General features: G+C 35.8%; 1 protein-coding gene across 1 annotated transcript; it reads right to left on the minus strand.

Annotated features, from left to right (window-relative positions):
• LOC107025925 (callose synthase 7-like) lies at positions 1-25946 on the minus strand. The gene is made up of 42 exons (XM_015226714.2): positions 25344-25946; positions 23217-23317; positions 22536-22648; positions 22352-22439; positions 22151-22261; positions 21906-22028; positions 20580-20678; positions 20349-20440; positions 19371-19494; positions 18749-18883; positions 18595-18671; positions 18427-18514; positions 16928-17050; positions 15064-15181; positions 14564-14895; positions 14438-14490; positions 14170-14230; positions 11273-11354; positions 11143-11192; positions 10982-11068; positions 10756-10860; positions 10556-10650; positions 10369-10450; positions 10122-10285; positions 9848-9971; positions 9600-9703; positions 9383-9476; positions 9126-9277; positions 8003-8112; positions 7790-7909; positions 7616-7684; positions 7328-7517; positions 7143-7254; positions 6882-7001; positions 6700-6815; positions 6538-6621; positions 3759-3871; positions 3458-3687; positions 1863-2660; positions 1721-1771; positions 1164-1349; positions 1-469 (listed from the first exon to the last, which is right to left on the minus strand). The coding sequence occupies exons 1-42, from the start codon at positions 25561-25563 to the stop codon at positions 230-232; spliced, it is 5736 nt and encodes a 1911-aa protein (XP_015082200.1). The 5' UTR covers positions 25564-25946; the 3' UTR covers positions 1-229.
• Positions 25947-27702: the final 1756 nt, after the last annotated feature.

The raw sequence follows: 27702 nt of genomic DNA on the forward strand, positions 1-27702 counted from the left end.
CAAGAACCACGAGTATTAATGAATTAAATATTAATCATCTGAATGAAGTACGTAGCCGTGTTTTCTACACAAGTATGTAATAAATCTAAAACTTGCTACAAAATGTTTTTACACATCTATGATTTTGAAATCTATTCAATAAGAAGATTTCTTTGTGCATTCATCAGTAGTAATGCCTAGTTTTAAAAAGAATACTGTTTAACTGTGGTTAACAATAGCATCAAAAACTTCAAGAGTGTGATGATTCGTCTTTCTTCCCAGCAAGAATCATTGAAATCTGGAGACCTCTACTGAAGGCCTGGTTGAAGAGCAACCGCGTCTGAAACTCTGATACGAATGGGAACCAAGACAAGACCACAACTGGCGCGAATATGAACAGACCCATGATGCATTCGTATGCCCGTGCCAACTCCATCACTGAATCCCAAATTCCAAGTCCCTTAAAACAGGGCCTGCATGCTTGACCAATCTTTGAACATAAAGGAAGAAATTAGTCACAAAGGTGTAAGATCAGATGAAGCTATATTTTAACATGCAAGTACATTAGTTGTATGACTTAACAGTGGGAACATTCATTTCATTCTAGTAGCTTATTGGAGAAACAGCAGCGGAAGTTGCTATGGCAATATTACCAAGAATAAGATCAACAACATTCCTGGTGTGATCCCACAAGTGTGGGGTCTTGGGAGGATAGAGTCTACACAGACATAAACACTACCTCCAAGGTAGAGAGGTTGTTTCCGATAGACCCTTGGATCAAGGAAAAGCATTTCAAAGCAGTTGGGAAAAAGAAATAGGAAAAGAAGAAGCCATGACAAGAAAATAAAGACAGCATGGCGAAGTATGCTGAAAAAAGAAATAGTAACAACAAAAAAACAATAAGGTAATCGACGTACGGAAAAAACAACATATAGTAAGAAAAATTAAAGGACAATGGTCTATGATAATACGTAGAAACAAAAATTACCAAGAATAAGATCACTAGTTGAAGAGAGAGATTGCACATAGATGAGTTAAGAGTAGAGTTTAACTTTAAGTAAATCAAATTGAAAGAATGTAAGGGGGGGATTGCAGATTTAAATTTTTCTATTGGACCGTTGTCCAAGAACAAACCAAATAGCAAGAAAAAGATGATCCTTAGATATACAAGAAAATGAACTTACAAGAAGAATGCCCCAGCCTGTCGGTACAAAGGCAAGAATGGCAGCAAATAGATCACTCAAGGTCAGGCCACAAACAACAAATAACACAGTCATGACAGATACGAATCCAAGGAATAGAAGTGCTTTCAGAATTCTGAACATGAGCTGAAAATCAGTCCCAAATCTTCGTCTGCCCATTGATACCATCTATAGCGAGCAAAATAACAAGAAGCATGATTAGATAAACATATCAAGTCCATAATAAGCATGTATAATTGTTCCTTCATAATGTTTCGCGTATCCAGTTCAAACATATAGAAAGGTGCAGCATGAATTACTCTGATAGATCAAGTTATAAAGCTAGAGGACTGTCGACGAAGCTGATATTTTGCAATTAAAAGAACCTTAATATTCAGTGGATAGACATAACTAGGAAAGATAGAATTATGCAATCTGTTTAAACAACATTTCACCCCCATCAACAGGAAGATGGTAAATGTGATTACTTCACCCACTTCCAACATATTGGGGTTAGTTAAGTTGTAATGTGTCAAGCAAGCTAAGAGGTAAGTAAGTACCTTCAAGACCAGAAGAGCGGTTAGCATAACAAACCAAGAAAGTCCATACACCTGTATGAGATGATTTAACGGAAACTGTAAGACTCTTCTTCAAAAAGGAGAGACAAAAGTTAAAACTATATAATGACAAGTAAGTTCTTACCAGTAAATTTCTGCTGCCGTGAGCTATATCAAGGTGATAGACAATTCCATACTGGAAAATGAAAAAGCGGAAGGCAAGGATAATGTCAATCACTCTACCCCTTAGATTTGTGTGTTTTAGATGTTCCTGCTCCCCATTCCACCAAGATTCCCAACTTTTATCCGGTGAAATCCCAATGCCTCCACGATTTCCCATCCACCTCTTCCAATCTGTCCAATCATCTACTGTCTTTTGCCAGTCGAAACCAGACGGATTGAACACAAAGGGAGCAAACAACCAGGAACCTACCAAGAACCAAATTGAAATAGTAACAAACAAGTATAACTGTGAATCACGATATGATTCCCCGTAGACTTCATAGACAATTAACAGCATAAACAGCTCAAGCCCCTTGACAAAGTGACTGCGAGAATACATCCTGTAGTTATCTGCATACTTTGCATGAAAAACAACAAAGCCACGACCAGTAGCTCGATATTTAGAACCTCCATGCAAGATAGTTCTACCGTAATAATGTGCTTTTGTTCCGAGTTGGAATGTAAAAAATACAGAAGCAAGCTGCAGCTGCATTATTACAAAATCACCCAGGGCCGTGCGAAATCCTCTCTCCAGCCCAATTTCCATTACCATAGGGAGTACAAGCAACAAGCCCAGCTGAGATATAGATGAGGGAGCCATAGCCTCTTCAAGAGCTTTGGACTGACGAACTGTGGGATCCTCCAGAATTCGCTTTTCCAACCCACTCAAGACCATATATAACCGTCCATATAGAAACACATAGACAGTAAGCACTGTAGCCTGGAAAATTGACTACAGAATAAAACTCCAGTTGCCAGCAGATATAAATTATAAGAAAATTTTTGAAACTAAAGAAGGAGACAGGAACTCATTTTTTTCTGGGAGGACTGGATAACTACTGCTAGTGTAGCAACAAGAGAACACAAAAATATCTGAACTTCCTTGTAGATCAATAAAGGTAAGTAAGAAATCAGCACTCGGAACCAATCTTTGTATTTAGGTTATGTAAGCGAAGGAATTAGCTCAGCTTCTCACTAGATAAATTCTTTCATACAGTACACTTGTAAAGAGCTGCAAGTGACGAGCAATAAATGCAAGGACAAGCCCGAGACTTATTTTTCTCCTATTTTGTATCCCAAATATTAGAATTACGATCTGATGGTTTAACTAATTTGTTGCTTAAAATTGTATTCTGAATATGTTTACTACATACTAATGAGCAGAATGCAGATTCAAAACATTGTTCAGAAACAAAAAATGCAATGAGAATGAGGTTTCACATCTATACTATGTCATAAGACCAGGTACATAGAGTAACAGCCTGTTGGCCTCATGGTCTTTCCTGATATATAATTTCAAGTTTTCCCCTTTCTGTTCGAGGAATGCTGAAAGAGAAGGTATTATCTTAGGATCATATGTAAGATGATGCCTTCTTTCACTATCTTAGGATCACATGAAAATGATATTAGTTTTTACAACAACAGCTAGCCAGAAACCTTGCTTGATTCATCAGTCACATATTTCAAAAGATTTTATGCAATGAAGTGTATGCATAGCACTAAGAGCAGTTTGCATACCATGCTGCTGAAGTAGAAACCAACTGTGGTGAAGTAGAACGACAACATCCTGTAGAAATCAAATCGACGCCCAAGCCTATAGACATCACGGCTCAGTGTTTGTTCTCCATTTCCATTTGCCACCTTTGCCTCAAATTGAGAGATCTGATTCATCCCCACATCACGACCCTTACCTACTTGGATGTACTCATGATGTGTTACGAATCCTCCACGTAAAGTTGAATTATAACCTGAAGATGCACCCCAGTTAAGTACCAAAATATGCCTTTACAGTTTCACCATTAAGAAAACACTATCCCACCTGAAAAGATATCTTCACTCAGGTTAATTGTTTTAGAAGCTTTGCTAATACCACCCCTTGTTACATGAAAGATTCTGTCGAAAATATCAGGATGACCATAATGAAATCTTACCCTGTAAAATTTAAAAAGAACAAAACAAGTTGAGTCAATCTTTAAAAGAAAAAACAGTAAATGAAAATAATAAATAGCCCTGTTGAATTGCAATTAAGAGTAAAAAAGATCATATCAAATAGTATCCATTTCTGCACAGTTGGATTAGAAGGTTGAAAGTTGAAAAGGCAAGAGACCCCTGGAAGAAGCGTCAAAGAAAGCTTCTAATTTATGATCAACATGCGATCGTTACTGGATGGCAATTGGTCAAGTACAGGGATATATGCAATATATTAGTGTGGCAATAAATTTGTGCAACTTACTAGAGCTAAGTCCTGAGTAACAAAATTGAGACTAACAAAGTCAAATTGTATCCAGAAAAGAGGTGAAAAGAAAAAGTAAAAAACAAAGAAACAAAAAGACAAGGCTATTTAATATTGTAGGGTGTAACTTAAGTGTCAAAATGTAGATAAACCATAAATATATAGCCAGAAAAGATTAGGCTCAAATCAACACCAAACCAGGAAAAGACTCTTCAGTTTTCCTACTTTAGAACCAAACAATCCAGTTATGGTAACAATAGCCTAAACTAAGCCAAACATATATTCATCTCAAGTCCAGAAAGTTCAACAAGAGAATTGAACTTAAAGAATCAGTTCAAAACATTTACAGCTGCACAAGAACAGTCATGTCTGCATAACTTTTTCTGCAATAGGACTCTTGCACTGCAAGAGATGAAGAAACTATCCCCAGCATTAGTTAGTGCTAAAGAAATAATAGGTGTCCATATATGGGCTTTCCAGGTATATATCGATACATTTATATGAAGTTGACGGTATGGATTTGCTCTCAGGCACTTTTATCGCCAACTGGTCATGAAAGCACATCTGGAAAAACTAAAATACCACACAAAGTATACTGTTCTGGGTGGCTACTAGCCAAAGAAATAGCCCTTGCACAACATAATTTGATGAGAAGAGAAAACCCATTGCGTTCAAGATTTTTTTTTGTAAAGAAAAAACAGACATAGTTAACCATCTTTCCCTTTACTGTAAGACAACAAGTTAACAACACAACTATGTAGAATTATCTTAAACCTCAACGGGGTATCCTGGACCATGCCTGGTAAGATTATGCTGAGGTCAGACAGGCTCTAAATAGTTGGGAGGAAACAAGCTTACAAGCAAAGGATATGAGTAGATGGAGAATCGTCCCTGCTTGGAGAAGGTGGACAACCTGGAAGAAAAGGAATTCCAGATGTTTTGACAATGTTGAGAATGGAGTGCAGAAGATCAAACTAAACTTCATCTTGCTTTTGTGTTTTTGGTGTAAACAGATTTTCTTAAATGATATTGTTTCTATTGTTGATGTTTTAGATTCAATATAGACATATACGACAAAATAAATTGAGAGTGCTTTGTAAATATGGTTTCATTGCAACCCATGTACTGATTTGTTTATTTGATATATAGATATTGTAACCAGTTAAAAAAAAAAGGTGTTCTTTCTAACAGCTTTAAGCTTTTAAATAAAATAGTCACATACTTCAACAGGTCCAATTTCATATTGTCCATGCTCAAAATGTCCAGCCCTGAGCATGCTGGAAAGTGGGGAGCGGCGAAGGACTCTTAGAACTTGATCTCTACAGGCTATGCGAAGCAGCTGGATGACATGTTCACGGAAGCCTCATATGGAACCCAAGTACCAACATGATTAACATTAAAAACATAGGTGTACATATATAGGCTTTTCATGCATATAGTGATATATTTATAGGCAGCTGATTTGTAGAAAATTAAAGGCTTAGTTACCTTAATTAGAATTTACTGTACTGTAAATGTATTTATACCTCTGATTCTTGGAAAGAACAATACAAGAAATTTGTTGAAGTTGAAGTGTGTGACCATCTTATCTAAAAGCTTAAACTTTTAGAGAGAGAACACTTTTATTATCTCATTATATTCTCAACACGCCCCCTCACGTGCGGGCATGATTCTTTTTTATGAGCCAAGCACGTGGAAATTCTTTTTATTATGGGTGGCAGTGAGATTCAATCTCAGGACCTTTGCCTGCTCTCACACCATGTTGAAGTGTGTAACCATCTCATCTAAAAGCTTAAGCTTTTAGAGAGAGCACAATTTTAATATTTAATTATATTTTCAACAAAATTACTCTTTTTTTTTTATTACAGTTAGGTTAGATTATAAGTACCTGGAAAGTTGATGTCCTTAAACTGATGATTACCATGTGACTGTTAATTAATGTTCATGAACAAAGCAGAAAAGGGTTTGCAAAGTTGAGCTGGTTACTACTTATTTTATGCGGAATAAGTGGATATGTAAGGCAGAGAGCTAGGAGAAAGAAAATGAAAAAATCATTTAATTTTCTTTCCTTAAAAGAGAGAGTCAGCTGGGGCTCCTTCGAAACAACCTCTCTACCTCCCTCAGGTAGGGGTAAGGTTTGTGTAGACGCTACTTATGAGACACTGGATATGATGTTGTTGTTGTAAAAGAGAGAGTCAAACAACAATCGTTAAAAAATGACCAAAAACCAGCACAAAAATAAAACTAAAACAATAAATGTCTAATACAGTGGTACAATGGAACTGAACGTTAGCAGCTTCAGGTCTTCAACATATTATGCATCAGCAGAAAACATATTTCATTGGAAGTCAGCCAGATGACTCACCTTAAGGGGTTTGCTAAAATTCTTTGTCCGATGGTTACAAAACTGGTCTCCTGATTGGACATGAACCAAGCAAGCGAAGAGACACTACAAAAAAAAGGATAAAGTAAGCAATTCTATAACCGTGTGAGCTATCAAGGGCTTATAACATCAAATATTGCGAACCTTCCAGTAAAAATATGCTCCCTTAAACCTAGTATTGTCGGTCTTCGCTTCCTATGAGGTTTCAAGAATTCTTCCAATACATTCCTCATCTTGAAAGCTTCTTCAAAATAATTATCCTAGAAAGAAAGAAGTTAGACTCGTAGTATATATTTAATGGAGAAGCAGAAAAATTAAAAACTTACTTGATTCATATCTATGGTTTGTAATGCTTCTCCTCGAGTAAAAATGATGGCATGATTTTGATTTTCAGGTTTCCCTTCCCCAATTTTAGGCGGGCCAGGAAGCTTGATACGGTATATTTCCTAGCATGGCAGCACAAGAAGACACTTACTACTTATTCCAGTGATATGAAAAAGAAAGTTCAAATTTTTGTGAAAATTGATCGCTGAAGAAAAAACATTTGTTGACAAAACCTTTGTTTTTCTTTGAAGTCACACTCATACCTCATCCAATTTATCACCTCCCTTCACCAGCACAGAGTAGTAAACCTTCTCGGACTTCCCATTAATAGCTTCATCCCGCTCATCTATGTAAGCAACCCGTAAAGATGGATACCTGAAAGGTTCAAAATAGAAATGAAGATACCCACTTCTTTCTCCTAGAAGAATAGTCGGAATTTCCAACTTACGTCAACATGAGATTCAGAATATTGACATAACAACTACGGTCTCGCTGTTCACTGGACTTCTTCTGAGCACCATAGATCTGACAGGACACTACATATGTGAACTTCAGATCAGCCAATGCCTGTGCACGCTCCTTCAAAGCTCTGTAATCTGTTCGATTCATATCAATGATCCGATATCCTCCAAATATTGCTGCCAAGTAAAGGGTAGATAGTTAACACCAACCACATCCAACTCACAGTATCACAGATATATTGTTATACAAATAAACAATAAAATTCAAATAGCACCTTTGTCCTCTGCAAAATCCAGAAAGTATTGAAGCTCAAGAGCCTCCCTATAGTACATCATTCCTCTCACTGGAATTCCACGAGCAAAATACAAAACATAAAGCATAGTTGAGTGACAACAAAATTTACAGTCAGAAGTTGTATGAAATATCAAAGATGTTATTGCGATCTGACCTGTCCTTGCAAGTGTCTGTCCTCTGTATGATACCCAGTAACGAATTAATTCATTCCTGTCTTTACTTATGTCCTTAAGCTTGGGATCATTGATGCGGTCCTCAAAATTTTTCCATTGATCTATTTCATGGTCAAATAAAGGCAATCGAGATTAGTGCTTCATCTATGTTGCAACGTGACACTGTAATTAACAAGCCACAATTACACACTCGCCTGGATATATCTTCTGAAGGTAAAACAGAGTGGTAATACCATCCTCATTTTCTTTGTTAAGTTCCTCGTCAGAATAGAGAACATCTTCATTATAGTAAGGAGTCAAGACACTGAACAAGAAATACATATTGAAATTAGTTCTGCAATTGCAGCACAGCAAGCGGACACATAGTTGCAACATGAGGAAATGGCATGCAACATAAATATCACGCATTTTAAGCTATTTGGAGGAAGAATTTAAAAGTAACACGTATGGTATGTGGACTATTGGCATTTCAAACCAATCAAAGTGACGAAATGAAAGCAAGAAGTTTCTCAAGTGCCTCTTGTCATTCTTTTAATATATGAAAGTGAATCCCCATATTTTCTACAGAAATTTCTTTTCAATTGCTGTTTTATCACAAAATCCTTATACCACAGCTGTCAGGTATCTGTACAGGACAAGCATCTGTTGATAACTGCTATTCCAAAACCTGTTATTGAGGGAGTGTACTCCCTTTATCCCCAAAATTTGATCTGCTTTCCTTTTTAGTCCTTGTGAACCTCACGTTCTTTCTTTAAATAGAAAAAGATCTCCTTCCGATATTCTAACTATTATAATCAACGGTATTCAATAACACGCCATACTTGATGTCACAATTTCAACTAACTAGTCCAATTCTTCATACTTCAAACTACAGTTTTAAGAACTTTACAAACCCAAATATCATCTGTAGAAATAGTTTACTCTGTCTCATATTTAATGGGACAGTGAGTTGAAAAATAAAAGAGTGACAACTTTCCTCTACGATATATAAAAGTTGTATATGGGGCAGAACAATGGACAGGCATCTTTTAATTTATTGTTCACATAAAACAGCAAATGGGAAGATGTTCCAAATTGGAAGAATCAGCATTTTTTTTTGAGAAGGAAAATTGGAAGAATCAGAATTCATTCTCCGTTATCATAAAGGTTTGCTTTGTAACACTACGAGATTCATTTGTCAAACAACCACTTCAGCAATGTGGCAGGCCAACATAACTTAGTTCCTGATCTATAGCTTCAGCAATGCTTCATAAGAAGAGAAACAACAAACTCACCAGCAAAGCAATAAAGGTCGTCCAGAATTAGCTCAGAACTAACCTGAAAGAAAGCATATTACGAACTCTGGGAGCATCTGGCATTTTCATAAACAGGGAGTTTGCGAAAAAAGTAATTCGACGGCGAGCATCCAAATTTGTAGGAACATTAATTGCAGACTCTTTCACAGTCAATAACAAATTAAGCCGGATAACCTATAGAAAAAATGGAGTATTAAAGACGCAGATAATAAGCATTAGTAAGATATAAAACCATGATATAAAGAATTAACGAACAAAGAAAGTACAGGTTCAAAATACCTTTTCCTTCCAAGACCTGTTCTGAGTAAGATAGATATTTATCCTTTCAAATCTTTGCTCCTTTCTATCAATCTGGTGAGCTCTCTCCAAAATTCTAGTGAAAAAAGAACAGAGAAAACAAAATTGTAAATCAAAATTGAAGATGCTCGTCATAGTGCAGATTTGATTACGTCAATCTCGTGTTCTCTGAGAAAACTAATTTCTGTCAAGAACTTACTCATGGCCATCAAACATAACATCTTGAATGATAATTTCCATGATATCTTGGATAAGGTTAATCATAGGTGATTTTTTCGCCTCTTCATCTTCATAATCTGCCACCTGTTAGTACCACAATCAAACACACAGAACGTACAAGCAGAAAACTCAGCCTCCAAAATTTCATCAAAAATGCTGAATTCGAGATGGAGAAGAAAACATTTAGATCATGTTACTTGTTTGTGCATATACATGTATTGCACTAACCAGAAGATTCAAGAATCTCTCCAATTTATCATTCAGTAAGGGCAACCCACTCATCCGAAATTTCCTTAAGAACCTTTTTTCTTTTATGCTTTCATCTATTTCTTTGCGTATCTGCTCCACAACCCTATAAAAGAGACCAAATTCCAAGAAGTCATATGGATTCTTAGTGACAAATTACAAGTACTGTCGGTACGACAAATATGGACCTGGACCTTCAGCTTTAGATAGTCAACAATAAAGAAAAAGACAAGTGAAGTAGTTGAAATTGCCTTACATCTTGTCATCTTTGTCTTCCAGAATTCCAACCAGCAAATATCTAAGTGTCTCATAGCACTCGATCACTGCAGAGCGCATAAAATCATCACTTTTGATTTTCCGGAACAGGTCAGCATCTTCTTTTCCCCTGAAATCTTTTGCCATATCCAGTGCTATTGGAATCTAATAAGATGCAGGTGAAAAAACTGAGACAAAAAGGGGAACGTTTCAATTGTCTAAAATCAACAACAGGAATCAAGTATCACCTTACTAGCGAGCAAGAAAGGAGGCCACTGAATAACAGACACTTCACTTGACGAATACGGTACAAGAAGCAGATCTCTTTCCCTGGAAGTTCACAGCGACAAAAGAATCACCAACTTAATTTAAAAGTGCATAACTGCAGAAATCTATTCACCAAGTAGCATGATGAATTTCAGGCGTGGTCCCCACTTATGGCTGATCAGATCCTCCATCCGCAAGGACAGTATGAACTCATTCCACATCTGAGAGAACTTCGCGATGTTCTTCCTCTCCAAAGAATCATCCTACCAAGTGACACAAAGTTCATCAGAAGAGTTGAAGTAGGAGTTAGGAATTGTGAAAATGCAAGAATACGGGAGCATCTATTTGCATATATAAGTAATTACTACCTCATATCTATGCTTTTTTTCTTTTTTTGAAGATGGCACGAGTCGTTCACTAAAAGCTGAAGGAATTGACTCAAATCGTGATCGTAACATCCCTAGCGTCCTTATCTAAAAAAACAAAAAGGTAGAAATAGTTAAAACAGTATAACTAGTTTTTCAAGAGGAATAAAGGGCATGAAGGATTATCCCTGAATAATTCAGTCCAAAGAATGTATTCATTGCTTCTAACCTCGCCAAGGTGGCTGAATGCACCATAGATCCCTCCAACAATTGTAGAGAATATAGCATACCAAATTTGTGTGTCCATGAAATAGACCTGCATGCAATCCATATTTCTTAGAACTCAACATCAGCTTGTCATTTTCAAATGATTTTTCTTCCATAACTTACCAGAAGGACTGGCGCCCATAGGACAATCACTATTCCAATGTTATGTGGCACTGAATAACATTCAAATGCGAAATGCTTAGTTATATTTTCGCAATAAATCAGGTGAAAAGAAACTTTAACAAAGACGTACTATGTGGAAAGAACTCATGCCAGTCATAGCTTGTGATTCTTATATCCATTATTGTCCTGGTAGGCTGCACTAATGGCAATATCTGCAGGGGGAGGCAAAAAGAGAGACTGAGGAAACAAGAACATCCAATTAAGAGCCATCTCTTACTGAAAAGACACAGAGATCTCAGGAAAAACTGAAGCTTCATCTTGATTTTCTTCCATTTTCTTCTTTATGAAGCAAAGGGAGTGAACACTTTTTTCCAATAGAAGTTGCAATAACATCGTTGAATCTTAAGTAATACTTCTGAAGTAGCACATGTTAGTCTGTGGGATAGAAATTGGTCTTACAAATAATTTAGAATCGACAGTAAGTGCAACATAGAGAAACATTGATGTCTAACCTTGTAGCGCACGAATCAACCATGCACCACAGTTTCTAAGAACATTTTAGTGTTTGAATAGCTAGAACCAAATAATCAATACTTCTGGATGTGCAAGGAAATATCCAGGCTAAAAGCATCCAGAGGCTTCCATTTCGAAAAGCAGTCATTTAGTTTGTACACACAGTCATTGATGCTTGTCATACCATTCCTCTCATGACCTCAATGAATTAGAGTTTAACATATGAAATTCAAAATGAAGGTCATCCAGTCGAGTTCCATTTAGTTGGGGATGTGACAGTCCATTGCAAGTTAAGCAGGATGGGGGAACCGACAATTGCATTGAGCAAGAAAAGAAGAGGATGAATTGAAAATATTCTTCAAGCTGCAAGAGGTATCTAACATAAGTTGTAGTTCACATTGCAGGATAGTTAAACACATTCTGATAGTGGTTTCAGACATGTTACCAACAGCAACTACTAATCTTGACATTAGTTCAGTTTTTTTATAAAGTAATCTTTATTGATTATTATGGCCAAATAAGTGCCCGTATACAAGAACGAAACAAAAATGTCGAAAACCTACAAAAAGATGTGATAGCTATGACATTCTACCTTATATACATAAAGGGATTTCATGAGTGCAGGTCACCTAAGTGTAAAAATGCAACTCCATAATTGTACAAAATTCATCTCTACCCCCTCAAAAACTCTTCTATTTCTTGCTCTCCAAATAACCCGCATAAGTGCTAGCGGAGCAACATTCCAGGCCTGTGTCTTTCTCCTAGGTACCACAATTCCAACTGAATGTTCTCCTTTCACAGTGCCTGGCATCTCCTGATAAATTCCAAACCAACTCAGCATTTCCACCATAACCAAATAGTGGAGGAGTGAATGTTGGAATGGTGGAAAATGGGCAAAGGCATGAAGAGATTTTACCATGGACAGAAGACGTGTGTCTAGAACAAACAAGACACTGGTTGAGAAGAGAGATTCAGAATGAAAGGTAGATTCACTGTACCAGAAGGAAAAACTTAAAGAAGAATTTATATGATACCCTTGGATATCCTGCATTTAATTAAAGAATATTTACTTATTATTAGCATAGAAATTCATTCTGCCATACTGTGAAACTCTTATATAAAGAGCACATAAGTAAATTGTTAGTTAATCATGTCAATGGGCCCTTTATTTAATATACACACGCTATCCGAGCCAAATCCATCCCTATTCTAGGTTTACCCGATGGCAAACCCCTACGATAGATTGTTCACGCTCAAAATGTCCAATCCTAGATGTGGCAAGGAAAGGCATATCCCATATTAGTTGAAGAAATCCTTATATGGTTTTGGACACTCATCAACTCATTAGCTAATTTTTGGGGTTGAATTAGACTGAAGATACATTTTCTTTACAAGAAAATGAAACTCATTGGTCGTTGTCACCTTGTAAGGGCTTGGTGAATCCTCACCTCATGAACTAAATTTTGAGGTTGAGTTAAGCCCGAGGTCCATTTTCTTTACATGATATCAAAGCCTCTATGATCATGGTAGAATTTAAAGAGCTTCTGCTACCATTGTTCTAAACCAATATTTTCTTATTTTGTTCGTAACAGTGTCCTGTGCGCTACTCTGTCTACCATCATTCGAACACCATTCAACTCTCTAATGATCATTTGGTGCCACTATCTCTCCAGCGACCAGTGTGCTCCTTTGTATCCAACCAGTACTATCCTCTAAACCTTGATATTCTTGTCCTTGAACTATCAGATCAGGTTAAGCTAACAATGTATTGAAGATTTGCAACATCATATCCCTTTTCGATGATTAAGAACAGATTCATCATCGTGTGTAGTGCAAGAAGCACTTTCTATCGCTATGCAGTTACCAGCGACTTTTTGGAGGAAAATATTCCAACAACATTTATTGTAGTGATTCTCATCATTTCAACAAGCGTAAGTGTCAACTTTTCATGTTCCCAAAAATAAGCACACGTTAGTTTTCCCACCTTAAGTTTGAGAGGGCCTCCTAATGTATCTAGATCTTTACTTGATGACGATGTGAATACATCGTTCAAGCGTATATACGCCGTCGTGAATACAGCTGTCATATTATGTAGGATATCATAAGATCCAGACAATAATAACATGACAATAGGCGTTGATGATAGAGCTGAATAATCTGTTTTAGCCCTTTCGAAAAAGCCACATGGAAAGAAGTCAAGAACATACAAGACGGATATGCTGAAGTAGAATGCAAAGTGGACAAGTCTATTCACGACAATCTTATGACATGTCAAGCCACATCATCAGTATCTTAAGACAATCTTTTGATGACATAGCAGTCACGTCAGAATTACGTGGAAGTCATGTTATGTAGGAATCAATGACGGTTACAAAAATCGTCGTTATATATTTTTAAAATTTATTTTTTCACACATGTGGCATAAGGCCAATCATAAAAGAAGAAAACAACTCCTCAGACATGCTAAAATGGATTTATAAGGATAAACGGAATAATAGAGAGGGAATACATTACCTCAACATAGTAGCTGAATGAGAGCTTGCTTATGAGGAGCATGATCCAGAAGAGAGTGTACCTGAGCAAATAAAATGAGGGAATGAATTGTTAGATCAGTTCACTGTATCCACCATAATTATGAGTATTCACTATAATCTATTAGCTAACCTTTCTCCACATTCATGAACAGCATACCAAAAACAAATATGTAGGAGCAGAAGAATAGAAAAGCTATCAAACAAGACTTGTTTATTTGTGTAAAGATAGAAGACAAATGAGTTCTTACTTTAACAAGGAGAACATGTCTTCGTGCATGCCTCTTCCAACATAAAGCTTAGGCTGGATACAGTATATCTATTAGACAAATGTGACAGCACAGTCCATGTAAGTATCAAAGCATAAATATGCTGACCTGAGCCCACCACATAAGGAGGCTGATGATTCGCCAGTTCGAGCGCTCCATGGATTTCCGCAAGAAAGGGAAGAAAAATATAAAGGCAGCCAATATTTCTGGTATCAAATAAATAGCAACACAGTAGTAATACAGTGACTCATTTTCAATATAGCCTCCCAAATTACTGAAGAATCTCAGAACTCCCCCTGGATCCTGAACAGATTTTGCATAAGCAACAGGCATGACGACAACCCAGAATGCTGCAAATGCAAATTTCAGAAGGTAGCGAAGAATCTGGGTGATTTTTAAGCTCCTCCAAGCTCTCAGACTGAGGACTATGTCCAAAGTAGCTGCAGAAAGAACATATATATGGACCAACGCTCAGCTAAAGCCAGTCACAATATGAAAAATGGTAAAATCTAGGCACACTCCTTACACTTCTAATAAAAGAGTTTCTAGAAGATTGAAAAATGATACTTTCAATAGAGAAAGGAAATCAAATAAGGTACTGCAACTACCTCTCAACGCGTTAAGAATAGCAGCAGTTATGAAAATACTCAAGACGCTTTTGAACACATCCGCATCAAAAATCACAGACAAAGATCCTGACTGATTCCATGCAATGATAACCATTGCCTGAAGAGGGAAGGAGGGAGATGAGATCAATACAAATATTTCATAAAGATGACATGAAAATCAAGGGAAACTTCAGTATTTTTGCAAGATATCTTCTTGTATTGTATAAACCCAAGCACCCAACTCAAAATAATGCCAATGGTTGGGTTGCGCTTGATCATTTATTAACCACCTTGATAATCTTCTGTAAAATATTCTCATTATTATCAATAACCGAGCAAGAACTCATAACACTCCAAGTGATCAGCTAACTGTCAATTGGAGGACTCATTGTGGACATGTGAAGTAAATATATGGCATACATGTGCCAAGTTATAGAATCTGAACAGTCCAGTGTCCATCTAATTCAATGCCAGGAAAGAAAAATGAACCCCTTTGTTGAGTATGCAAATAAACAATAAAAGTGTGCTCTCTCTATCAACTTAAGCTTTTAGATGAGATGGTTACACACTTCAACATGGCACCAAAGTAGGCAAAGGTCCTGAAATGAAATCTCACCCTCTGAGATCAAACCTCACCGCCATCCATATCAAAAAGACTTCCCACGTGCTTTAAGCTTTTAGATGAGATGGTTACACACTTCAACACCTTGAATTCAGCAAAATCTAAACCAATGACTTCAACTCTAATCATATAAAATACATCAAACAAATTTATAGAAAGCTCTAACATTCTCCAATGTCAGTATTGCTAAGCATAGATGGTCTTAAAGGAGGAGGCCACATATGATATCCTAAGAGTCTAATAAAGCGGAAAGAATTCAGATGATTCATCCAGCCAATTCCCAGAAGTTCAAAAATGAGGGCTAAGTTGATTGATGCCTCTTTCATTAAAGCCAGTGCTTTAGCCGTCCTTTGTGCTTAAAGCCTCAACAGACCTTAGCTATTGAACAACTCTTCTACTTAATCAACAATGAGACTTTTTCAACTCTTAACATTTCAACTAGAGAGTAAATAAAGGAAGGCATTGCATTTGGAAAGAGGGAGAACTGCCCCCTCTCCCCACGACAAGGGCAACCATCTTGATCTTGCACCAAATCCTTTTTCTCCATTTTGTTCATATTTTTGTTACAACTTTCACAAGCAACTTCGATGAAAGCAGTACACCAGGGTTTCAAAATATTCTACCAGGGCAGCATTTCAGAATGCAAAAATTACCTTCTTCTTTTACGACAAGGTAATTTTTTTTTTCCAATATTTCTCACAGCCTCATTTTCCTTCTTCTGGGATTTGAACCTGAGACGTTATGGTTCTCCTCCCACTTCTTGACCACTCCACGCACCATTGGATGCGAGAAACCCATTGTAAGACATAATTTTTATTCAAAAAAAAAAAGCCTCGGTAGTGAAGAATTAAATAAGTTAAAGTCGGAATTCCTCTGAGACAGCAATGCCCCTCAGATAACTATACATTTCAGTGGCATCTAACTGGAGATTAAATAAGTTTGGTTTTCTAAATATACCTGAAGAATAATGGATCATATCAAAAGAAATATTGCCAAAATTCTGATGCGTCAGATCCTTAACATTTTACTGGGGATTGGTTTGCATTCAGACCTGCTGATTAGTTCAATTCCAAATAGTGTTTTTACTAACTTATAATGGTTGTGAGTGTGGCCTTACTGTCTCCGCTACCTCCTTCAATATTTCTAACTTTTCATTACTTGTAAATATGTTCCCACAAATAATCTATACTTAATAGAGACAAGGAAAATAAAACATAGCAGTTTACATGAGTCTGGAGATACCTGAAGTGCCAATATAAAAAATATCCACATCCGATCAAAACTCCTATAAAGGTGCCAAAAAGTTCGATTTTCAACAAAATTTGCCTTAGGCTTCCTCCTTCCAGTAGCAACATTATTATGTCCCTGAAAATCAAGCTAAGTTAGTCCATTTATAGGAAACCATGAGGGAATACTGTCTAAATTAAAGCAAATGAGAGGACAAAGTTAAGCCAGATTCTACAAGTTTGACAATCCCTGGAATTTTGAATTTGATGCCCCAAATCTTTTTGATTGCTCATTAGAGAACTACTATCTTTAGCTCTGGAACTGAACATTTCCTCAGTTAACTTGCCAAGGAACGCCAGAATCTTCGGTTCAGAAGTCAAGATACAGACTTTCAGAGAAGAGCAATAATGTGCCTTCTTTTATTCCAGAGTCGAGGATAATGTTTATCTTTATTTTTCTTTTCTAGTTTTAATTTTTTGACATGTTGGTACAGTAGAAAACTTCCATACTCTTTATCAGCAGCTCTAAAAGAGAAGTGAATAACTTAACAGCTGAACCCCCCCACCCACCCCACCCCCCCAACACACACACACACACATATACAAGTAGTGTAAAGTCTAAACTGATCAGCAAAAAGTTTGTGCTGGCTGCAATATTTACAATCTACAAGCTACATTCCTTGAAAATCTAAAATTCTTCCAAAAAATTGTAACATAGATTCTGCATCATCTGCACAACTCTCTTTACACCCAAAATCGAAATTTAAAATACAATTCATCTTAAATTTTTGTAGGAACTACTATTATCTTCAAAATGTCTGTCATTACCTTATATTTATTAATCACCTTCAAAGAGAAGCAACATTCTCTACCTTTCTTACACCTGCGATGTGACTTGGAAGTAACTTACTCAAGCTAAAGACTCTTAGTGCTCAAAATTACGGAGGCAAAAAACTCAAAAAGCATGTGCAGTATACAACAGTTCACATGCTAAAGGTCTCATGACTATTTTATTCGTAACGCTATACAAAAGTGATGCAAAGAAACCTACTCAACTTGCTTAAACAAACTGCTTATTTGAAGAACACCCTATCTAACACAATGTTTGTGTCCTAACATCCCATCTGAACGGGTTGAATTCTAATTCAAGCCTCAGGATGCGACATCATGTTAAAGAATCAAATCACCCAACAAAAGACCAATTGGCAGTAAGTGAAGCAGACAGAGATAGTTGTTTCGTTTTTACATATATAAGTACAACAGAATACGACATCCTTGAAGTACGATTTATTTTCCTGCTGAATAAATCAGCAAGAGTTGATCCAAAGACCACATGTTATTATGGGACCTTGCTAACCAATCACAAATCTTATTTAAGGAAGCAAATTTAATACAGTGGAAAAATGTAGTAAATAAAATTGATGATATGGAAGTTTAAAGGTCGCCATAGCTACTGAATACGTCTCTTATGCTACCTTTACAGACATGGTAATATATCTGATAAAAGACACATACCACATTTGCTGTATTTCTTTTATCTGAGTGCACAAAGAAATCAGCTTTTTTGTCCATTGGCCAACCCAGCTTAAAACATTTATCGGACCTGCAAAGGAAGAGTAATAAGTCTCTTCTTCCTTAGACTGTACAAAACAAAAAATTGTACAATGCTACACAATTGATTACCAAAAGTATTCATTCAGATCATCATAATTTCTCCATGATGAATGGCTTGCTGTCCCATTCAGGTTTCTGCTAGATTCCTTTTTCAGCGAAGATAATTCAGATAAAGTGATAAACAACAATACTATGGAAGAAGCAGCACAAATCTGGGAGTTACCTTCTGAATGACTTGATAAATAGGGGTCACAACATCCCGCAGGAAAGACTCCTCACCATGGGACACTGGTTGATATGCACCTCCACTGACTGGAAGTACATTGCCAAATAGTATTCCATGCATCTCATGTGCCATCTGATTTTTGAAGTATAAAAGGCACGCAAACGCATGAAGGGTAACTGTTTATATAAATAATGTTGCTATTTCTGAAAGAAAAAAAAACTGGAGAATAATATCCACAATCCATCCAAAATACTGAAAAAGTTATTGCATTACATGTGTGCAATATGTATAACATGACTAGACAGTTCATTATGGAGAAGAAGATCGCATCAATCAAGCATCACAAAACTAATCAGATTTTGTGAAGAGGTCACATGGTAACATTACACATGTTATTGCACTGTTCCTCAACTCACCCTTCCAGAAAAAAAAACCCAAGTGTCCCTTAAGACTTTTATCTTGGCATGAAATCATGTCAGTTCCTTCAGTGTGTGAGATAGTGCACATGCACCAGTCCACAAGAGACAACAGAAGCAGTGAATAGTGATTGATGTAAACTGACCAGCAGATTCTAGACAAATCCAAGACTTTTACTGAATATATAGAAAAGCAAACTTACATTGTGGAAGATATAGCAAAGGCATTCTGGCATGAATCGTATATTTGAAGCTTCCCCCCATATAAGAAGATAAAGGCCAATGTAAAGAAGCTCCAACTGTTGCTTGTCACAGCCCGGCGGAAACCTGCAACACAAGACGTAACGCCAAGCAAGAGAAAATCACTTCCTGTCCCTTTTTTATAAGCCAAGCATTTGGCCAAAAATTCCAAATACAACTTGAAGTTGTATTTGGAATTTGGAAAGCACCCAAAACCTTGTCAACTTTTTTCACTTTTACTATATATTTCTTTTTCAAATTATACCCTAAATTTTTTATTTCTCATTTAGACAATATTTCATGTTTTTTTAGGAAAATTCACACTCAAACAACCAAATATTATTTGCAAAAATTATAACCAAAAACAACTCCAACTTCAAAATTTTCAAATAAAGTGAAAAATATTTACAATAGTATGCAATAGCTCATATATGATATATGAGATCTAATCTCTGACATTATGTGACTATATACTTGAGATATTACTATTTTACAAACTTGATTGTATATTTCATGTAAATTATCATGTTGGGTGATTTTTCTAATTTTTAGAAATTGGGGGTGTAAATCATATTTAGGAGAAGTACATTCAAATGCTAAAATATTCTTTGCAAAAAGTATGGCCAAACACATCTTCAATTTCAAAAATTCCAAATAAAGTGAATTTTTTTTGGTATTCATGGCCAAACACCCTAAAATATTGGATTAAATTACTTTCTATGTAATTTCTAAGTATGTAATTTTAACATCAAAACGAATAATGAACTGAGGTTCATACTTACACCAACAATGAGCAAGTTCAAGTTCAAAAAAGTTCACTGAACTGCTTCATTCTCTTTGGGATGGAAGGAGTAATATATTTTTTTCATTTAATAATTTAAACATATTTGACGTATTCTAAAAAGTTATTCTTGTAATTTCATGATCACTACTAGGCTCACCTGAGGTTTGTTGGACAGTGCAAATATTTGTACCATGATTCATAGTTTTTGAATATTTTATCCTTCAGCTGCTTAACTGTATAGGTGTCCAACTGCAAAAATGTTCTCTTGTACTCAATTTTCAAGAGAAAAATGACAAAAGGGTTGTTTGCTAGGCAGACAAAATAAAGAGAGATTTATATGCATATTTGATCAAACTAGTGTAATTATCAAATGAGCAGATACAGTTACCTCATTATAATTTGCATCATCATCCACACTCTTGTTTCTTATATCCATATTTGCAAGTAGCAATATTAAGTGCTCCCTCTGATTTGCCACATTTGCTTTCTTGATTCCAATAAATCAGCAGTAAGATGAAGTTAGGAATCTCAACTATCAGCATGTTGAAGGATATGTACTAGAAGCTAATCGGAAAAAAAATGCTAAATGCCACATCTTTGTTTTAAAGCATCAGATATAGTACCAGAATGCAATTGACAGAACCAAGGCAAACTCAAGGAGATAGCTTCCCAGAGGGTGGTACATGCATTCATGAATACCAAGGTCTGCCGTAACATGTCTCACAGCACTCCAAGTGTGATGGAACAGAAATTAAAAGACAATCACAGACTAGCAGGTGGTTTTCTTTCAACAAGGGAGACTTGCAAAGTGTAGGATTTCATCAAGGAAGTGTTTAAAGTGCCTTAGAAGTTCATAGGGACTCATGAATTTAGGTAAGTGTGTAGGTTTCACATGAATTTGGTGAACACTTCAGTAAACAAATAACTAAATGAGATCAGATATGCTTTACATGTTAGAGAGAAAAAAAATCTCATTCATAAGTTCTGCTCATTTTAAACTGGATGGCACACGTGCTTCATACAATTTGTTGATAAAAGAAAATAACTTTATAAGCAGAATTAAAAATGCTGGTGTGTTCTTCAACAAAGATTTGTCATGGACCTTGAACGCATTATTATCATCATACAGCCAAGGGAAGATCCAGGAAGCTATGCATATCAAATAAAGATACTTCCGCAGAATTATGCAGGAAATGGGTTCCAAACAGGTGGTACTCATAAGTCATAATAAGAAGCCGGGAAGTGGTAGGTTTCAGAAAGGTGGCAGTTAAAATGCAAACATGGTTCAACAAAACAGACTTCAGATACATGATTTTTTTAAAGTGGAATGAGTTCAAACAGAAGGGAGTGATCTTTCAGGGCCAGCCCAATCTCATATTCTAGGAAATTCAGTTAGTACTCCTTCCACTCAACTTTGCCCTTTAACTCCCAAAATGGTGACACCAAAATCTCATTAACCTGACCCTGCTGTCTAAGGCAATTTCACAAGGAAAATTTACACTAGCGAAGAGCGAAATGAACATTAAATATTCAACCAGTGTCACTTTTTGTACAACACATTCTACCCTTCCAGAACTTGAAATTTCGTTTGTGCGAATGAAAAATTGTGCGTACAAAACACTGCAACAGGTTATGGCCACTTAAGCATGTTGCCTTACATACGACAATAAGTTCTGGAGCACGTGAGTGGAGAGTCGTGATCAGTATATTTTACCTGGAAGCCAAAGGCTGAAGCAAGCCATTCGAGTATATCATTGACTGACTTATCCTTGTCATCAGGCATTCTGAGAACGGGAAGATTATCCATATTTCTTATAGCTCGAAGAGAAGCCTTGATCTGATCAAGAAAGAGAAATACATCAATCTTTTCTGTGATGAAATGAGATACACAAGTCCTATATAATCATGCAAAAGGAGCATGCCAGCAAATGAAACTGAGATTAAAGCGATTCGTATAACCTCAGGTAGTTCCATTATTGCTGGTTTGACTCCAGCAGCGTAAATAGGAAGAATGTTGTAGTGCTCATAATAGTCTCTTTTCTCTTCGACATCTTTGGCATATCTTTTTGTCTGTGAAAACGAAGATACTAGAGCTTAAAGTTCCCAAAGAGGAATCAGTACTGGAAAATTCCAAGGACTACGTAAGAACACAAATAAAACCTCATCTTCCACTTTTGAAGAGGGTACCACTGTCCTCAGCACATCATATAGTACACTTGCAATTTGATAGATCTTAGCCATCTCCTCTCTAATAATGCAAAATTAACCAGTAATTAAATGAACAAAGGTAGGCCAATGACAAAAGAAATACAAGAAAGCCATGAAATTCAGGTCGAAATCTTACGGTTTCTTTGTTTGATGGCCATCTCTGATATTTTCCTCATAGAAGTTCTGGTAAAATTTCTGAATTTCTCTAGGATCACTTCTTGCAAGTTGAGGTTGAGTTTCTTCTTCTTCCTACAATCAACAAAAATGGTACAAAGTTTACGTCATGCTAATCATTGGAGATTGCAAAGCTTAACACTAAAAACGTAAAATAATTAAAACATGAAAATGAACTACTTATTAACAGAAATAACAAAGATGGGTAATGTCAAACGAACATATCAAATGGAAGTTAGTCACAATGACAGAGTCTTGACATCTAAACAGGAAACAGGAAGAAACGTGTTTCAACCCCGATGATGAAGTAGCATGTCCTCCAGAGAGTGAACACCACTAAAAGGAAAGAAATTATTTTTGGTACACATTGACGCCATATCCCAACCTACTGGGAAATTAGTTGAATGGTGCAGATACTGGCTAAAATGTGAAATAATTCCATAAGTATGTTTTAGAGGGAGCCTATAGTAAAACCCAGAGATGTAGTCCTCTACAAAGAATCTGCTTAAGTCACTCCTCCATGTCAACTTGTGGAAAGTCCTCCCATCTATGGCTATACCAAACAGCATGCACCAGAGTACACTTAAGAAGGAACTTTTATAAGAAATATAAAACCACAAAGCTTTGCATATGATGTTCCTACCCTTTCAAGTCTATGTAACAGGTATGTCTTGAATTGACGAACGCCGCGTCCACTTGATGTTGGATCCATCCTATGAGCTTTTTCGAAAGCATGGAAACGACCTAATTTAAAAATATAAAAACAGGAAAAGAAACAAGAGGAAGATAAATAGAATATCAATGAAGACAACTAGTGGCACCAAGTCAAGACAAGAAAGCATAAAAGACAATTGATTTTTTCTTAACATAATACTTAATTAAGGTCTATTTGTGCAATATGACTAATCATGACACTGCATCTTTTTTAAATAAAACCAAGAGACCACCAGTATTAATGATACATATTTCACACATCTTATCCCAGTCAAACGAAACCTAAGAAAGCATTCACGCCCTCAGAAAAAGTTCCCAACATAAACGGTAAATAATCGGTTGAGCACAGGAGTCATGGACAGTACACAAATTTAGTTTAGAGTCTCTAAAGTAATATATAGAGATCATCTTATGATTCTTAAAGTATAGCAACTTCAAGGTGATTTTCATACAGACTACAATAAAAATGTGTTAGAGATTTGATCAAGGCCACAATGCCAAATTGTTTCAATGTTTTCTCCTCCCTCATAAGCCCAACTTTTGTGTTCCTCATAAAGAATTCTAACTTGGAAAAACATTATTATACCTCTCTATAAATACAGTTTCAGAAAAAGAAATGTAGTTCTATAAAAGACAAGAGGCATGTGTGTCTCATCTGGATGAAAGGTTATTGACTTGTTGGTAACAATGTCCTCATTGTTCATGAACTTTATGATTAAATGCACCACTAATTTGAGCTGCCAAACATAGGATCATAAAAAGTCTTCTTTTTCTCCGGACGAGTGATTCATAAGAGACATTATTGTTTACATGTTGCGCTTCATTTGAAAAAAACACATAAGAACTCTTCCCAGATAGCCGATGCTCAATCTAGTCGTTACTGGTCCTAATCATTTTAAAGAATACAAGCTAGGTATTCTTTAATGATATTTACCACTAAATTCCCTTCTTCTTTTTTGATAAGGTAAATATTATATTATTTACCACTAATTCAAACATCACATCAAGTTTTCTTCTGCTCCTTCCAAGGCGTAAAAGTTAGTTCTGCCTTCGGCAGAATTATGCATGTTAGTTAAACTACGTGATCGTAGCTTTGATATGACTGCATTTCAACAAAATAAAATCCTAACGAATAGAACCAAGCCCGTTCATCCCATAGGTCAAAACACTGACGTACATCTTCAGAATTCCACATCATGTAAAGTTGCTTAAAATACTCGCTATACCTACTAAGTGTGTTTATTATACTTAAATAGAGAAAATAACTACATCCAAGTTCTTCATAACCATTGTGCCTCAAATCACCAATTACTCATCCAACAAATATTATGAGATCCATATACATGGGTTCATTTCAGATATAACCTAAATGACTTCCCATGTTCATTTAACTTGACCAACAGAAATATTCAAAAACCCTTCGGGTGGTTTGAGCTTGGGACTTCCATGTTGGAGGTCTCAAGTTCAAAACCCCTTGCCAGCGAAAGCAAGGGGTTTGCCTTCTGGGTCGAGCTCGTAGCACCAGGCTTGCCTAGTGCGGGTTACTTCTCCTAGGTGGTTTGAGAGCTATTGCATAGGAGCAGGGTTTTAACCTGTGCGCACCCAAAAAGGGTAGCGGCTGGGGGTTTCCCTTGTCGTAAAAAAAAAAAAGAAATATTCAAAATATCCTCTTATTGGTCATATAACCACAAAACCAAGAAAAAATTAAACACTAGTATCACTTCCTATCTGCCTACATCTTAGTGGTGTGGGTAGAGTTACTACTACTTATGCTGGTGGGAGGTAGCAAGGCATCACTGGACTAGTCAAGATTCGATCAAGCTGGGAAGACACAATCATAGAACCAAAAATGAAATCTTTATCCAAATCTCAAAATTTTTTAAAAGAAAAAAACTAAGGACTTGAAATTAAATATAGAGTAAGAAAATATCAATTTAGCTTATACCTAACAACGACGATATATCTAGTGTTCTCGCACAAATGGAGAGTGTACTCATACTTCATCATAGCATAAACTTAAAAAAAGAAAAAGATAAAATCTTGTAGCTATTCTTACATAGATAAGCAACTCTAGGATTCTGCTTCTCGACTTCATTAGCAACACGAAGAATAGGAGCAATAGACGCCAAAGACGACGGCACAAGTTCACTGTCTAATGAATTCTGATCTTCTCCGGCAGCAGGGTCTACCATAGTGGGTGCTTTAGAAACCCTCCTAGAGGCAGTTCTAGGTGGGCCCACACCCCCTTCAGCCTTCGTCCCACTGGTACTCGCCATAATTTACAACAAAACCAAACTAGGGTTTTTCTCCCCAAATCCTCTGGTTGTTTGAAATACATACTACTTTTATATATTAGTAAGTATTACTTAATGTGTTTGTCTTGTGGAGATACTTTGGATGGAACTTTAGCTTTTGATTACTCTATGAACAAGAAAAGAATGTGATGTGACAGACTAGTAACAATGATTTTTTGAGCTTCCTTCTCCTTTTTTGCTTTGGAAATTTTGTTTGTTTGTGGGATTTTGGGTTTGCTTTATTTTAGCTTTAATGGAGATATTGTAAAGAAATTGGCTACTTTTTTTGAATGAAATGAAGAAGAAGAGAGAGAGAAGGCGCACTTTGCTTTGCTTTGGGTTTTTAATACAGAGGACGAAAAAGTGAAACAGAGAGGACCCCATTGATGAAGAAAGTTGATTGGTGTTTGTACGTTAAATCATTCCCGCGCTCTATTAAAAAACAGTTACAAAATGAGAAACGAACAAAAAAAAAAAACTAAGAAAAACGAGAGATCGTGGTGGGATGATTGGTTAGAGGTTTCGAATTTGAGTTTTTGATTATATAGATGAAATTATTGGATTTTTGCTCCCATTTGTATCTATGTGCATCAAGAATTAAAATAAAAGGCTCGAATTATATTTTTGGACTTTTTCAAAAAATCAATATTTATTGATTAATTTTGTATTTCATTATAGTTTTATGATTTATGCTCCTAATTGATCTTTTTGAATTTATGGTTGATTCAATATATTTCTTATAAACTCATATGTACCATGTTGGATTTGAATCAAATTTCGGATCAATTTAAATTTTGGCATGTGACGTCTCAATTTAAAATAACAAGTCTTACATCCACAAAACACAGAAAAGATGTTGGGTATATAAGTAAGCATGTTTTACTAACTAGTGACGTGTTTTAAAATTGTGTGAGCTATGCCAAAAATCGATAATATCACTAGTGGGTTGGCCCGTTACAAATTGTATCATTCGATGGGGCAAACTTCAACATCTAGCTTAAGATAAGAAGTTTCAAATGGACAAAACGTACGATTGGGCAAACCTCCGCATTTAACTTAAGATAAGAAGTTTCACACCTACAAAACACATAAGAGATGTTAGGCATATAACTCATATAAGTAAGTCATATCAACTAATGATGTATTTTAAGCCCATAAGAGACAATATTACTAGCGAATTGAACCGTTACCTACCATTACTGGCAAATATTGTTTATTTTGTTGTTTGAATCTTTCTGGAGTATTTCATTTCGGTCCTTGCTAGCTTGTTGTTTGCTTGTACAAAGAGAATGCTCAAGCAAGCTACTAAATTCACCGCGCACTTGCATTATTATTAATTTTTTTTAGAAATAAATTTTACGTGAATATAAGATTAAAAAATATTTTAATACAATTTTAATTTAAAAATCACAAATTTTAAAAGTTTTTTTGTATTTTACTTTTTTAACCTCTATATTAAATCAACTTAAATTTCCTTCTTAAACGGAAGTATTATTTTTTTTAGCAACGTGTGATTTTATCTTTAGAACCAAACCTTTTTTGGGAAAATGTATTGAGTGGAAAATGGGAAGCTTAATTGGGAAGGAAGGTAGTAAAGATTATATTATGTTGTTATCATGCTACATTAGCTTAATAGTAGGTCCATATCTTGAGATTTATATAACACAAATATGATTATTTTGTGCCCTACTTAAGTTTTGATTAAGATGAAAGAAGTATCGAAAAATTGAATTCGTTTGTATTAAGATTTGAAACTCATAAACTTAAATATAATAGAAAGTTATTATGAATAGTTTGTGAAGTTCAAAATTATGGGTAAAGGCTTCCCACAAGTCCTTTGGAATAAACTATTCACAAATTTTAATAGAATATTACCTTGTCTAAAAAAAATTATTGATATATTTTATATTTTAAAATGGATCTATGTTCGGTCAAAATCAATTCCAAGTGACTTCAAACTTAGTATCAAATTTTCTAATATTAATCTCACAAGTTCACAGTATATTAACAATTCCCACTTTTTATTTTTATTTTTTATAACAATACCTACTTTATTTTCTTCATTAAGGCTTTTTTCGAAATCCAATAATAATTAATGGTGTTTTTCTATTTTCAAGTTTT

The sequence above is a fragment of the Solanum pennellii genome, chromosome 7 (assembly GCF_001406875.1).
Source record: "Solanum pennellii chromosome 7, SPENNV200".
In the NCBI taxonomy this organism is placed as follows: domain Eukaryota; kingdom Viridiplantae; phylum Streptophyta; class Magnoliopsida; order Solanales; family Solanaceae; genus Solanum; species Solanum pennellii.

Bases quoted from the DNA above. Each gene is read 5' to 3' on its own strand.
- LOC107025925 (XM_015226714.2), bottom strand. From the start codon at position 25,563: ATGGCGAGTACCAGTGGGACGAAGGCTGAAGGGGGTGTGGGCCCACCT. The intron at 11,069-11,142 runs GTAAGTTATGGA...GATTGCATGCAG, and splicing joins TATGGGCGCCAGTCCTTCTG to GTCTATTTCATGGACACACA. The intron at 3,688-3,758 runs GTGGGATAGTGT...GTGCATCTTCAG, and splicing joins GAGTGAAGATATCTTTTCAG to GTTATAATTCAACTTTACGT.